Genomic DNA, 15,956 nt, shown 5'->3' on the forward strand with positions numbered 1-15,956 from the left:
ACAGTGTGTGCCAACCTTGTGAAGACTTACAGGAAACGTCTGACCTCTGTCATTGCCAACAAAGGATATATAACAAAGTATTGACATGAACTTTTCATATTCACCAAATACTTATTTTCCACCAAAATTTGCAAATAAATTCTTTCCAAATCAGCCAATGTGATTGTCTGGATTTGTTTTCTCATTTTGTCTCTCATAGTTGAGGTCTTCCTATGATGCCAATTACAGGCCTCTCTCATCTTTGTAAGTGGGAGAACTTGTACAATTGGTGGCTGACTAAATACTTTTTTGCCCCACTGTATATATATATATATATATATATATATATACAGGGGAGCAGTTTTACTTGCAGAATGACTTGTCTTTCTGTGCATCCAGTTCTGAGCAGGGGTGGACTGACCATTTGTAAACTTGGGCACTGCCCGAGGGTCAGTAGGGGGCCCCATGAGATGCCCCTGGTACCTTTTTCATAGGCTTTTTTGAGTTTGGGCAAGGACACAGGGGCCCCATGATCCCCTATTGCCCGGGGACCCCATGAGTTGTCAGTCCGTCCCTGGTTCTGAGATTTACACAGCTCTGCAACAAAGCACCCTGTCTGCGAGACAGGAGACCTTATTATTCTCTGCTCCAGTTAAGTAATATTTATAGGTCTTGCTCCTCCCCCAGCCTGTGATTGGATAGTGAAAGGAGAAGCACAGACTGATGAGCCCATCTGTCTTTCACTCTGCTCTCTCCTCCTATCAGCATGTACCTTCTACTGTAGCACATCTGAATGGCTCCTTGTGCTGCTTCTTCCTCTCTCAGTCTAAGCTCTGCTGTACAGGGACTGCAAGAGGCTGATACCAAGTCAGATTCAGATACTTACACTGTTTGTTTTTTAAAAAACAAACCATACTTTGTATCGCTCACAACGGACGGGAGGTCTCAGTCTTCCCAACTTTTGGCTATATTACCTCTCGGCTCGTTTTGCGCAATTATCACAATGGGCTACTGTTAACTCTCAAATCCCATGGATTAAGTTTGAGTCTCAGTCGATACGTCCTTTTTATTTACTGGGAATTTTATGGTCTAAAATCTCCCCCCGATCGCTTATTTTTCATAACTCTATAGTGACCCACTCACTGACACTTTGGTCCAAACACAAATCTAAATTGAGTTTAGTCTCTCATATTCCCCCAGGTGTTTCATTTTTTGGTGATCCTACTTTTGTTGCAGCCTTTTCTTCCCCTCACATGTTCCGTTGGTGGTATGATCGATCCTTTATCAGATTATCTGATTTCCAAAGAGGAGGATCTTACATTACCTTCGATATGCTGCGCGTGTTATTTGATGTTCCTCTTTGTGAGTACCTTCGTTATAGACAGATTAGGCACTTTTTTAATGCGCACTTTGGCCTTACCCCATCTTCTTTGATCTCTTTTTTTGAGCGTATCAGCCGTGACTCTCCCAGAGGTAGGGGTCTTATTTCAGATCTTTATCACCAATTTTTGATCTGTCTTTTTCATGCTCCCCCTTTGTACAGACAAAAATGGGAGGAGGATTATGGTATCACTTTTTCGGATGAGGATTGGGATTCCATGGTGGATAATATATGCAAGAGCTCTAGATCTCTTTCAGTTCGTGAGACGGCCCTTAAAGTTTTAACCAGATGGTATTATACCCCGTCAAGACTACATGTACTGTTTCCACAAACATCCCCTTTATGTTTCCGGGGCTGTGGCCGCACAGGTACTTTGGTCCATATATTTTGGGATTGCCCAAACATATCTTTGATCTGGCGTAAGATATCTGAGGTGGCTACCTCACTATCGGGCACCCCGATACGATTGTCCATACAGACCTGTTTATTGGGGGCTCATATCCCAGGGGTCTCTGATGCCACTATGAGATTGATACATACATTATGTATTGCCACTTTATGGTCCATTGCCCTGCATTGGAGGTCCAATGTTGTACCCTTGGACTCCGTTTTACACAGAATTGACGCTGTAATGCTTATGGAACGTATTCATTATACCCTACTGGATAAGATGCACTTATACGATAAAAAATGGGAGTCATGGAAAGATTGTAGACATTTATTGCATGATTGACAACATCCCCGGTAAAGGTTGGCTGACATGTATTGTTGATAGATGTATCACTCAATCTATTTTATCACTTATGTATCTCATGCACTCATACAGTACCTTCCTTTTTTCCTCTATCTTCTTTTTTATGTTAATATACTTTTATGTATTGTACATTTCAAATATGCCTTATTTTTGTTGACAATATTATTTTCATAATGTGCTGTTGTTTTACTGTCTACTCATGTACAATAAAATCGTTTGTAAACAAAAAAAAACAAAAAACATACAGTTAATGAATGGAAAGCTTAATGTATGTATTTTATATCTGCCTGAATTTCAGCTATAATATTTCCTATGCAGAGCAATACTCCCACGTTTATATTACACATTTCACATTTTTTTTGATCTGGGAGTACCAACATTTCCAGTGTTCCCTTGTCACAGTCATCAATTTCCCCCATTTAACTGAGGGAATTAGAATATCCCAAATACTGAAAAAAAATTGACTATTGCTTGAACACTGCTCCTACAAGGCAAAGTAGACGGTTTTGTAACACTGACTTGCATTTCATAAAACACTGAGAGGTTTACAATAATATTTGTCCAGCAAAACTGCATGTACATCCGTTCTGTATGAACTAACCAGCCAAGTCTCCAGGACCACTCTGTCCTCCTTTGTCTTCAGAGAACTGTTCCTTTGTCTCTCACCACAGTGTTCAAGGTTGTTCAAGGTCCCCCCAACCACCTTCTTGTACATAATTTCCTGTAAGGAGCTTTCAGTACTAAATTCACAAACTAGTCCATCGAGATCATTTGGATAGCAATAAAAGAGGCCTAGCTTCTAAAACAACACATAGCCTTAATTCTACACCGCTCAAAAAAATTAAAGAAACACTTTGTAATCAGAATCTAGCATCAAGTCAGTGAAACTCCTGGGATGTGGATCTGGTCAGGTAAGTAGCAGAGGGGATTGTTAATCAGTTTCAGCGGCTTTGATGTTAATGAAATTAACAACAGGTGCATTAGATGGGCAACAATGAGAAGACCCCCAAGATAGGATTGGTTTTACCAGTGGAGGCCACTGACATTTTTTTCCCTACTCATCTTTTCTGACTGTTTTTCACTCATTTTGCATTTGGCTAGGGTCAGTGTCACTACTGGTAGCATGAGGCCATACCTGGACCCTACAGAGGTTGCACAGGCAGTCCGACTCCTCCAGGATGGCACATCAATATGTGCCATTGCCAGAAGGTTTGCTGTGTCTCCCAGCACAGTCTCAAGAGCATGGAGGAGATTCCAGGAGACAAGAGCATGGAGGAGATTCCAGGAGACAAGAGCATGGAGGAGATTCCAGGAGACAGGCAGTTACTCTAGGAGAGATGGACAGGGCCGTAGAAGGTCCTAAACCCATCAGCAGGACTAGTATCTGCTTCTTTGTGACAATGAGGGACAGGATGAGCATTGCCAGAGCCCTCAAAATTACCTCCAGCAGGCCACTGGTGTGAATGTCTCTGACCAAACAATCAGAAACAGACTTCATGAGGGTGGCCTGAGGACCTGACGTCCTCTTAGCATTTGCCATTGTACACCAGAATTGGCAGGTCCACCACTGGCACCCTGTGCTTTTCACAGATGACAGCAGGTTCCCCCTGAGCATGTAACAAGCGTGAAACAGTCTGGAGAAGCCGTGGAGAACATTATGCTGCCTGTAACATCGTTCAGCATGATAGTTTTGGTGGTGATGGTCTGGGGAGGCATATCCATGGAGGGACGCACAGACCTCTATAGGCTAGACAATGGCACTCTGACTGCCATTAGGTATCAGGATGAAATCCTTGGACCCATTGTCAGACCCTACGCTGGTGCAGTGGGTCCTGGGTTCCTCCTGGTGCAGGGGGTCCTGGGTTCCTCCTGGTGCAGGGGGTCCTGGGTTCCTCCTGGTGCAGTGGGTCCTGGGTTCCTCCTGGTGCACGACAATGCCCGACCTCATGTGGGGAGAGTATGCAGGCAGTTCTTGGAGGATGAAGGAATTGATACCATTGAATGCCCCCCACACTCCCCTGACCTAAATCCAATAGAACACCTCTGGGATGTCATGGTTCGGTCCATCCAACAGCGGCAGGTTGCACCTCATGTTGTCCAGGAGCTTAGTGATGTCCTGGTTCAGATCTGGAAGGAAATCCCCCAGGACACCATCCATCATCTTATTAGGAGCCTCCCCCGACATTGTCAGGCATGCATACAAGCACGTGGGGGCCACACAGACTACTGAGGACCATTCTGAGTTGCTGCAATGAAATTGGACTCGCCTGCTGCCTAATTTTGTCACTTTGATTTTCGGGATGTCTTTGAATTCAGTCCTCTGTAGGTCGGTCATTTTCATTTCCATCAAACGATGGGGCGTCCTTACGTTCCTCACCCATCCCCCGTCCATGTCAGTTTAGAGATCCAGCAAGAGATTCTTCCCCACTGATGGCTTTTCAAAGTGTTCCTTTTAATTTTTTGAGCAGTGTATATTTGGGCTATGAAAAAAAAATTACCATCAGCCATAGCAACACACCAGCTGTTGCAAGAATGGGGAAAATCAAATGTTCTTAGGCTATTTTCTCTTCCGATCGAATGATTTTTAAAATCTTATGGGTAAAGATAGGAATAAATTGTTCTGCTAGTAATAGGGGCAATAGCATGGACAGTAATCAAATATTCTTTAAATATTATGATCAGTAGTGATAGAGTCATTCATAATGAACATTGTAAATTGGGAAAATACTGCTTTATGGCCACTAGATAGATCAGGAACATAAAATTTTATAAGATGGATCAGGAACTAGATGGAGTTGAGGATCAAAGGAAATAAATACATCTCAGTAAGAAGAGGTACAATGTAACAATTCTAGAGAATGCTGGAAGGAATTAGCAAAGAAATCAGAATTCAGTAGCATCAATGGCAGGGGGCGGACTGACAACTCATGGGGCCCCCGGGCAATAGGGGATCATGGGGCCCCTGTGTCCTTGCCCAAACTGAAAAAAGCCTATGAAAAAGGTACCAGGGGTATCTCATGAGGCCCCCTACTGACCCCGGGCCCTTGGGCAGTGCCCGAGTTTCCAAATGGTCAGTCCGCCCCTGATCAATGGTTACATTTATTTGCTAATTGATTGATAAAATTGTTACATTTTATTTCTTCCTTCTAAGATGTATTTATTTCCTTTGATCCTCAACTCCATCCAGTGGCATTAGTGTAGTATTTTCCCAATTCACTCCATGTCTGTTATAAATGAACCTTTCTTAACTACTGTCCATAATATTTGAAGAACATTCGACTAGAAGTGAAAATAGCTCAGAACTTTCGACTTGCCCCAATATCTGATGTGCACAGAACGAAGGCACATGCAGTTACATTGAACGAATAGCTATGCAATGTTTTTTCATAAGTACACTCCCGAGTATTCATTCCCACAGCCTTTACGCCATGGCTATTTCAGAGAGGGCAGCTTTGTTCATTGTCTTCCACTGGGATCTAAAAGAAAGAGAAAATATGATAAAACAAGACCAAGTGATTATTATAACTGTATATGCAATCAAGAGTGGTGAGCGCATTCACAGGCTAAGTACACATACAACTGACATTTCAAAAAAGGGTGGGTATTCCTATCAGAGTTTGTGGCTCTTGCACCCCTGAACCACTGCAAGCCATACAAGGTAGTCTCCCCCCACCGGTTACATTCTCTGTAATGGGAAGTTGATGGAAAATCAAACACAGAGAATGAGTCAAACCCTCTATGGATGGGTCACAAGGGTGGAGATGGGAATTCAGCTGAACAGACATGGCATAATCTCCTCTCCACTTTTTCTATGGAGAATCCTGCAGAATAATGATCTTCCTGTACAACTCCAACCCAATCTGTCCTGCTCCACTTTGAAAATATGTTTGCCAGTTTTATTTTGTTTCTGTCTTGCCTAGCTAGACTCGTACAAGTTGGAAGGTAAGCTGAAGCATTGAAAAGGCTGCTGAGAGGAGTCACAAGACTCCATGCAAAAACATTTGTCATACGTCAAATAGTCATTTTCATTTTAGTTTCGGCAGGCACCAATAAACTCTTTGCTTATGAAGCAGACATCATTCTACCTCTAGATAGAAGAGGCAGATGAATACTACATTATATTGCCAAATGTATTGGGCCACCTGCCTTTCCACACACATGACCTTTAATGGCCTCCCAGTCTTTGTCCGTAGGGTTCAATATTGAGTTGGCCTCGCCCTTTCCACGCACATGACCTTTAATGGCCTCCCAGTCTCAGTCGGTAGGGTTCAATGTTGAGTTGGCCTCGCCCTTTCCACATACATGACCTTTAATGGCCTCCCAGTCTTTGTCCGTAGGGTTCAATATTGAGTTGGCCCCGCCCTTTCCACGCACATGACCTTTAATGGCCCCCCAGTCTTAGTCCGTAGGGTTCAATGTTGAGTTGGCCTCGCCCTTTCCACACACATGACCTTTAATGGCCCCCCAGTCTTAGTCCGTAGGGTTCAATATTGAGTTGGCCCCGCCCTTTGCAGCTATAACAGCTTCAACTCTTCTGGGAAGGCCGTCCACAAGGTTTAGGAGGGTGTCTATGGGAAGGTTGGACCATTCTTCCAGAATCACATTTGGGAGGTCAGGCACTGATGTCGGGGGAGGAGGCCTGGCTCGCAGTCTCCGCTCTAATTCATCCCAAAGGTGTTCTATGGGGTTGAGGTCAGGACTCTGTGCAGGACAGTCAAGTTCCTCCACCCCAAACTGGCTCCTCCATGTCTTTATGGACCTTGCTTTGTGCACTGGTGTGCAGTCATGTTGGAGCAGGAAGGGGCCATCCCCAAACTCTTCCCACAAAGTTGGGAGCATGAAATCATCCAAAATGTCTTGGTATGCTGATGCCTTAAGAGTTCCCTTCACTGTAACTAAGGGGCCAAGCCCAACCCCTGAAAAACAACCCCACACCATAATCCTTCCTCCACCAAACTTTACACAATGCAGTCAGGCAAGGACCGTTTTCCTGGCAACCACCAAACCCAGACATGTCCATCGGATTGCCAGACAGAGAAGCGTGATTGGTCATTCCAGAGAACACATTTCTACTACTCTAGAGTCCAGTGGCGGCGTGCTTTACACCACGGCATCCGACGCTTTGCATTGCACTTAGTGATGGAAGGCTTGGATGCAGCTGCTCGGCCATGGAAACCCATTCCATGAAGCTCTCTACACACTGTTGTTGGGCTCATCTGAAGGCCACACCAAGTTTGGAGGTCTTTAGCTATTGACTCTGCAGACAGTTGGTGACTTCTGCGCACTGTGCACTTCAGCATGCGCTGACCCCACCCTGTCATGTGACGTGGCCTACCACTTGGTGGCTGAGTTGCTGTTGTTCCCAGTTGCTTCCACTTTGTTATACAGTGGGGATCGAACGTTTGGGCACCCCAGCTAAAAATTTGTATTAATGTGCATAAAGAAGCCAAGGAAAGTTGGAAAAATCTCCAAAAGGCATCAAGTTACAGATTAGACATTCTTATAATATTTTAACAAAAGTTAGATTTTATTTCCATCATTTACACTTTCAAAATAACAGAAAACAAAAAAATGGCGTCTGCAAAAGTTTGGGCACCCTGCAGAATTTATAGCATGCACTGCCCCCTTTGCCAAGCTGAGACCTGCCAGTGTCATGGATTGTTCTCAATCATTGTCTGGGAAGACCAGGTGATGTCAATCTCAAAGGTTTTAAATGCCCAGACTCATCTGACCTTGCCCCAACAATCAGCACCATGGGTTCTTCTAAGCAGTTGTCTAGAAAACTGAAACTGAAAATAGTTGACGCTCACAAAGCTGGAGAAGGCTATAAGAAGATAGCAAAGCGTTTTCAGATGTCAATATCCTCTGTTCAGAATGTAATTAAGAAATGGCAGTCATCATGAACAGTGGAAGTTAAAGCAAGATCTGGAAGACCAAGAAAAATATCAGACAGAACAGCTCGCAGGATTGTGAGAAAAACAATTCAAAACCCACGTTTGACTGCAGTCTGCATGTCTAGGGGCTTGATTTTATATACCTGTAGCCTCGGAGATGATTGGAGCATCTGAATCCAATAATTTGGAGAGGGGGCCAATACTTTTGGCAATACAGTGTATATATGACCTGATATCCTTCTCCTCCAGCATCTAGTGCTTCATTAGGCATGAACCCAGAGGAGCTCACAGCTGAGATCTTCTGTGTTCTTTCAAAAGGTGTAAGGCAATCAGGGTAAATATGAAGTACTTGTCCAATAACAGCAGTGACAGTGACTTGGGGGGGCAGGAGGACTTTAGAACATTTGTGAGTGGAGGGCTGTATGATAAGCAGACTCACTTCTTATGAATGTGAATAGCAGGCAAAGAAAAATGAAAACAAGCTCATGGCTCCTGTTGCAACTTTTTGACAGGTGGCTGGGAAAATTGCCAGACCTTAATGGACTGATATTATTTTTACAGTGTTATAGGAAAGATTTTGCTGGATTGCCTTGAAATTCCTGATGACTGTCAACCCTAGACCAGTATCCAATGTCCAATCACCAATGTATATATTATCATCTCAATGTCCAATCACCAATGTATGTATTACCACCTCAATGTCCAATCATCATTGTATGTATTATCTTCTCATTGTCCAACCACCAATGTATGTATTATCATCTCAATGGCCAATCACCAATGTATGAATTACCGCCTCAGTGTACAATCACCAAGGTATGTATTACCACCTCAATGTCCAATCACCATTGTATATATTACCACCTCAATGTCCAATCACCAATGTATGTATTATCATCTCAATGGCCAATCACCAATGTATGAATTACCGCCTCAGTGTACAATCACCAATGTATGTAATACCACCTCAATGTCCAATCACCAATGTATGTATTACTGCCTCCATGTCCAATCACCAATGTATGTATTATCATCTCAATGTACAATCACCAATGTATGTATTACCACCTCAATGTCCAATGACCAATGTATGTATTGCCACCTCAACGTACAATCACCAATGTATGTATTACCGCCTCAATGTCAATCACCATTGTATGTATTACCGCCTCAATGTACAATCACCATTGTATGTATTACCGCCTCAATGTACAATCACCATTGTATGTATTACCGCCTCAATGTACAATCACCATTGTATGTATTACCGCCTCAATGTCCAATCACCAATGTATGTATTACCGCCTCAATGTCCAATCACCAATGTATGATTATTGTCTCAATGTCAATCACCAATGTATGTATTACCGCCTCAATGTCCAATCACCATTGTATGTATTACCGCCTCAATGTACAATCACCAATGTATGTATTACCGCCTCAATGTCCAATCACCAATGTATGATTATTGTCTCAATGTCCAATCACCATTGTAATTATAACCACCTCAGTGACCAGTCTGCAGTGCACTGTACAACTCCATTCCCATTTGTCCTGTGCACCAAAGGATGCCCATTCATTGGATTTATTGAATTTCTAATTTGCCAGATCGGCTCTGTATACTTCTTGGTAATACCAAAAGCAGAAATGAAGCATAAATGGGCTACTGAGGTAAGTCACCAGACTCACTGTAGTTCACAGCAATCTATAACTCTACAATCTCTGCATATCAAGTAGATAACTTTTTCCCCCAATTAGGGCAGACGGGGTGGTGAACACTATATACAATATATGGCCCTGATGCCCACCATATACGCCAGACCCTATAGAAAACCATAAGACACGCTATGGATAGCTATTGTCGCTGCTGACTTGTACGGATAATGCTTTCTTTTAGTGTATGCACAACAGTAGAATATAATATGTAGAAGAAGCCAGGGAAGATGTACCCGTATACTGTCCTTTCAATAAGTTCATGTAAAATAATTATATTATATTTACCCGTGTTCATAATGAGTGAATACCTAAATGTCCTGGAGGTGACCTGTAAGCAGAAACAGCAAAACTATTAATGATCATTCCTGTTATGGTATACATCTTTAATAGGGTCTCTCCACCCAAAACCAATATTTTGGTTTCCTGCTAATTTTTAGAAAGTTGAATCCCATGACAATTTTTTATGTTTTTCCTCAACACCATTAGGCGAATGTCTTTACCAGACCTGCCAACTCCATCAATCTGCGGCAACCAGAACAACCCAAGTAATGGTATCATCCACTCCTTCTGGATCTTATGTTATGTTGAATAAATAATCATTTGGATAATCTGGCTATGAGGCACCCTTGTTATAGCCTGGTCAGAGGAGTGGAGGCAGAAACCTCAATGTAGGGGGGGGGAGGGTCTTCTAGAAGCCGTCAGGTGGCTTGTGCAGTAGACGGTAGGTATCTAAAGGACGTGGTGACAGGTAGTAGTGGAGGACAATGGGCTGCTGGGCAGTAGATGGTACACATGTAAAAAAATGGTGATGGGGAGTATTGACAGAGACATCTGGCTGCTAGGCAGTGGCCAGAACACAAGTATTGTAAGTGGCGACAGGGAGCAGGGACAGGGGCATTGTGCTGCTGGCAACTGGATGGAACATACACATAGAAAGTGGTGACAAGGAACCGTGTCAGGGTCATTGGACTTCTTGGCAGTGGATAGAACATAAGTATTGTATGTGGTGATGGAAGCAAAGACAGAGACATTGCGCTGTTTGGCAATGGTTGGAACATAAGTGTAATACCCTGCTATAATGCAAGTTACAGGATGTTAAGAGAGGAACAAGATGGCGGTGTCCTGCAATTCAGTGGCATTCACACTCTGCTGGGCAGCCCCATGGACCCTGTATGCTGAATTGCAGGACTTTGTTGGGGAGCAGTGTACCAAAGGACTACTTTTTACCAGAAGTGCCGGCGTGTGGGCGGGGGCATTTATATGTCCATTTATATGGATACTGGACAGAAAGTGAGTGGAGGAAGAGCTGGAGAGCAGGAGTAAGGAGAGTCTGTGCCAACTGCCAGAGAACTGGACCAGTCCACAGAGCTAGAGAGCCAAGGAGGAATCACTGACCACCAGCCTTGCCACCCTGTCCAGCGAGACAGTCTGCCAGCAAGTAACCCGGGGTACTCTGTCCGGATGGACTGCTGCAGTTGGGACCAGAAAACCTGTGGGTGCCCCCATCTACATAGAGGGAGAAATCGTTGGGACCTGAGTGATGCCAACGATCAGGTGAGAGAGTCCCATACACCAGCCAAACGTGAAAACTGAAATTCCTGTGAAATCGGCCACTTTCCTAGACTCACGCTCTGCAGGGCAGCCCCATGGACCCTGTATGCTGAATTGCAGGACTTTGTTGGGGAGCAGTGTACCAGAGGACTACTTTTTACCAGAAGTTACTTCCCACACAGTTGCGGACCTTGCATGTAGTTAACACGTGTTGTGGCCTAGTTCCCCTGTGTCAGGGCAGGAGCTGAGGAACGGACAGGCCGGCCTAATAACAATGTAACGCACTGGCTGGTGACAACCACCACCCACAGACCGAAGTCCCCAGGGCGCGGAGTCTAAGTCCCAGGCTGCCCTTCACCAGGGCCCCTGATGGTGGGGATGGACTTGCTGCAGCCAGGAACCAGGTCGCGGCCCCCGAGACACCTCAGTTGCGGTAATGGCCGCCGCCAATGGCATGTAGCTGGTGGAAAAGACAATAGAGTAGTCGGGCAGGCCGGGTCGACAACAACGGGACAAAACGGTACAGGACCGCAGACGAGAATCACGGGTCACGGGCTGAGTTCAGCAACGGAGGGTCAGATCAAAGGAGAACACAAAGAATGGTCAAGTCACAAGCCGAGTCAGATTCCAGGAGAGACACGAGAGTCAGAACAGAGTTATAGCAACACAAAGACACAAGACACAAGTGCAAAGGGAATGTGCAGACCACAGGCTTATATGTAATCAGCCACACCCCTCTGGGGGATGGACCTCAGAGACCAGAAGGCATAAAATATTCCCACCATGCTCTGCAGAAATCCAACATGGATGCCAGCACATGGAGAAACATAACCTCTGGGAAAAGGTAGGACCTTGACACCCTGGCCGCTACTATTGAACACATTTGCAGCACAGTCTAATCATCAGAGCTGACCAAAATGCATGCCTTCTGCAGGCCAAGCCACATCATTTTTCCATTGCCCTACCCTCTTAAAGGAACATCTACCACCATTGCCGTAGTTACTGCAGCCCAGAGAGGAGTTGCCCTTTGCCAGCAAGTGCTTCTGCCAACTTCTGACACCTTTCTGCCTAAAATTTGCAAGCTGCTCAGGGACATCACCCTAGTCAAGTGCCCCTTAGAGGGATAGTACTTGTTCTTCCTTTTTTTTCCCTTGCATTAATCCTTTGAGGGACTGCCACCTTCATCTCTTCCAACTTAAAAGGTCTGGATCATTGTAGCACAAACTGGGCCCCAGTGAGCATGCAGAAGATTCCTCAGTGTATTTAAAGGAACGTTAATTACCCTAATTAAATAGCTCTTTCCTATCTCAGATTTAAACCTTGCTGTTGTCTTTTATTAATATGGAGGATGGATGAGTGTATATTTATACATGTACTTTTCCCGCAGCAACTAGTCCAACAGTTCTTTTCCAGAGAGATGCGTTTAATCAGTTCAGTGACAGTTCATAAAACAGAGGTACAGACAAGACAGATGACAGGGTATTTAGAATATACATGCAACCATCAGAAACCCTCAGAGGACTCACTTTTTCCTGTGTCCTTCTCCAGACCGCCCTCAAGTAAAAAAACCCTTCCCTAATATACACCTTTTCCCATTGACCAAAGTGTCGAGCAATCTTATTGGTTGGTTTTATGAGCATGTTTGATCCTATGAGTCTTATGTGTCTAGACCTAAAACAGCTGTATGCATAGATTTTAATTAAAAAGGTAAATAGATATTCCTTGTCTCGTTTATGGCAAAACTGCTCTCTTCACCATAAATAAGTATACCATGAATATTTAACCATTAGCCGCCCGGCCTATAGCCGTTTGGCGGCCGCAAAAATGCTTCGGATTTCCAGGTGTCCTCCCGCACATTCGCAGTTTTCACGCTTGCAGAACCACGCAGCGGCGCGATCTGTCACCAGCCGTGTACCTCGGACACGGCCGATGACAGATCTGAGTACAGGCCCCTGTTGCCGGTACTATGTGACCTGCTGTGACCAATCACAGCAGGTCACATGACAGTTGTATACAATGGATGGCTTCATTCATGCCATCCATTGTATACTAGTGCCTAGCTGTGAATGGTCACAGCAGGTCACATGCACATGTCATGTGAATAGCTGTGGCCAAATCACAGCTAAGCACAAAAAAAACCCCAAAAAAACCTGAATGATTTGATTTCATTCAGGTCAATGCTTGCTTATAGCAAAGTAATTCTTTGCTATAAGCAAATTGTGTAAAAAAAAAAAAAAAAATACTGATCACTTCCCCAAAGTAGTACAATGTTACTATGGTAACATTGTACTACTTTGGTCATAGTAAAATATGAAAAAAAAATCTTAAAAAAATAAAAAAATGTAATAAAAAATTAAAAATAATAAAAAAATTAAAAAATATATATATATATTTTTTTTTCATACTGTCACCAGTCAGTGTCCCCGATCACCGCCATGCCAGTTATATGATGACACTGTACTGCACTGGTGACAGTATGTTAAAAAAAAATTGTGAAAATAATTTTTTTAATTTTTTCATTTTCCGAAAAATTATGACAAAAAAAATACAACTTAAAAAAACTCGCCATTCCTCTTATGAAGTACATCGGACTGTCTACTCTGCAAAAAGGGGTCATTTGGGGGATATCTGTACCGTCCTGACATTTGGGGGATATCTGTACTGTCCTGACATTTGGGGGATATCTGTACCGTCCTGACATTTGGGTGATATCTGTACCGTCCTGACATTTGGGGGGATATCTGTACCGTCCTGACATTTGGGGGGATATCTGTACTGTTGTGACATTTGGGGGATATCTGTACTGTTCTGACATTTGGGGGATATCTGTACCGTCCTGACATTTGGGGGATATCTGTCCTGTCCTGACATTTGGGGGATATCTGTCCTGTCCTGACATTTGGGGGGATATCTGTACCGTCCTGACATTTGGGGGATATCTGTACCGTCCTGACATTTGGGGGGATATCTGTACCGTCCTGACATTTGGGGGGATATCTGTACTGTTGTGACATTTGGGGGATATCTGTACTGTTCTGACATTTGGGGGATATCTGTACTGTCCTGACATTTGGGGGATATCTGTCCTGTCCTGACATTTGGGGGATATCTGTACTGTTCTGACATTTGGGGGATATCTGTACTGTTCTGACATTTGGGGGGATATCTGTACTGTTCTGACATTCTTGGACCTCAAGAAATTAGATTGGCTGTCAGTACTTCAGGATTGATCAATATTCAGATCTATACCATAGTTTGTGAACTCTATAAATTTCCTACAAACTAAATAATACATCCTAATTTGGGTTATTTCACCAAAGACATGTAGCAGAATACATCTCGGCCTAAATTTATGAAGAACAATTATTTATTTGTAAACTTTTATAACAGAAACAAAGAAAAACGTGGTTTTTTTTCAAAATTTTTGGTCTTTTTTTGTTAATTTAGCAAAAAATAAAAACCCCAGCGGTGATTAAATACCACCAAAAGAAAGCTCTAGTTGTGTGAAGAAAATGATAAAATTTTAGTTTGGGTACAATGTTGTATGACCGCGCAATTGTCATTCAAAGTGTGAGAGCGCTGAAACCTGAAAACTGGCCTGGGCAGGAAGGTGTAAAATTGCCCGGTATTGAAATGGTTAAGATCTTTCCCAATCTGATCAGACAGACTTGCATTTCCAATGCTGGTAGATTTGCAAAAACTGATTAAATGCAAATTTATGAACTGTTTCTGTGTGGACTTCCACATAATTGATAAGACAACAGATTGGTGCCGTCCAAATGACCAGAAGAGCATTTTCAGGTTCAGTAACAAACGTTGGTGGTGACAACAGTCCTGTGAGGTGGATCCAGAAGCTGTGCTGTGACTCAATAGTCTGGTGGTGACTGAAGGGGTCCGATTCACAAACTGAACCCCAGAATTATTATCTGGAGACTGGAAAAACTGAACAAAGGACTGTGCTGTGGACCAAAAGAATCCTGTGAGTATCCAATGATCCTGTGAGGTGACAGAAGACCGTGAGGGCCCAAGAAGGACATTCTGAATCCCAGGACCAGGACCTGGAGAAGATCATAAGCCTCGGAGCCCAAGCAGTTGGTGAGTATACCTTGTTCCCTATTAACAGATGGGTGTTTTGTTTTTGAATTGTTCTATGGATAATTGTTTCTTTTGTTGAGAGTATAGGAGTATTTTTTCTCTTTTTGTATCTGGGTATTAAAGTGTATTCTGCAACAAGCAGCAGTGTTTGGTGGCATTACTCCTGCTTTGGTGACCTTGTGCTGAGTGAGTATTCTTCTGTTTTCCTCAATAATGGAGGGAATTTTGAAAAAGATTGCACAAGTAAAGGACACTGTGGCTATTCTTTAACCTACACAAGGATCTGCTGATCCGTGGTGGCAGGCACATAAATGGGTGGATGGAAAGATTTCTGGCAAAAAGCTAAATAAGCACAAGGCAACGTGTGTACTCATTTCTGCCGCTGGCTGGATAGCATAGCAATCTGTTTTTCAGCAGAAGCAAAAATTGGAAGATGAGATGGAGTTTTTAAAAGCTGAAGTTGAAAATGTGACATTTCTTGCCCAGCAGGCTGCTGTATTTAACACAGACAGTAAGCATATTGCGAATGAAAATACAAAATTGTGCAATGAGATGAAATTTGTCAATGTTTGGGGAATGCCCAGTG

General features: G+C 43.4%; 1 protein-coding gene across 2 annotated transcripts in view; it reads right to left on the reverse strand.

Moving 5' to 3' along the window:
• Positions 1–2,064: 2,064 nt before the first annotated feature.
• LOC149439170 (uncharacterized) overlaps positions 2,065–15,956 on the reverse strand; it is a 37,559-nt gene continuing 23,667 nt past the window's right edge. The window contains exons 7-8 of one of the 2 annotated variants that reach the window (XM_089659357.1): positions 10,010–10,052; positions 2,065–5,590 (exon numbers count right to left, since the gene is read on the reverse strand). In XM_089659357.1, coding sequence (XP_089515483.1) covers positions 10,033–10,052 — 20 coding nt within the window. In that variant the 3' untranslated portion in view covers positions 2,065–5,590; positions 10,010–10,032. The remainder of the gene's footprint in view (positions 5,591–10,009; positions 10,053–15,956) is intronic. The other variant, XM_089659358.1, reaches the window with a different exon arrangement.

Source organism: Staurois parvus, unplaced genomic scaffold (assembly GCF_062004578.1).
Source record: "Staurois parvus isolate SC_StPar_1 unplaced genomic scaffold, SC_StPar_1.0 ptg001150l, whole genome shotgun sequence".
In the NCBI taxonomy this organism is placed as follows: Eukaryota; Metazoa; Chordata; class Amphibia; order Anura; family Ranidae; genus Staurois; species Staurois parvus.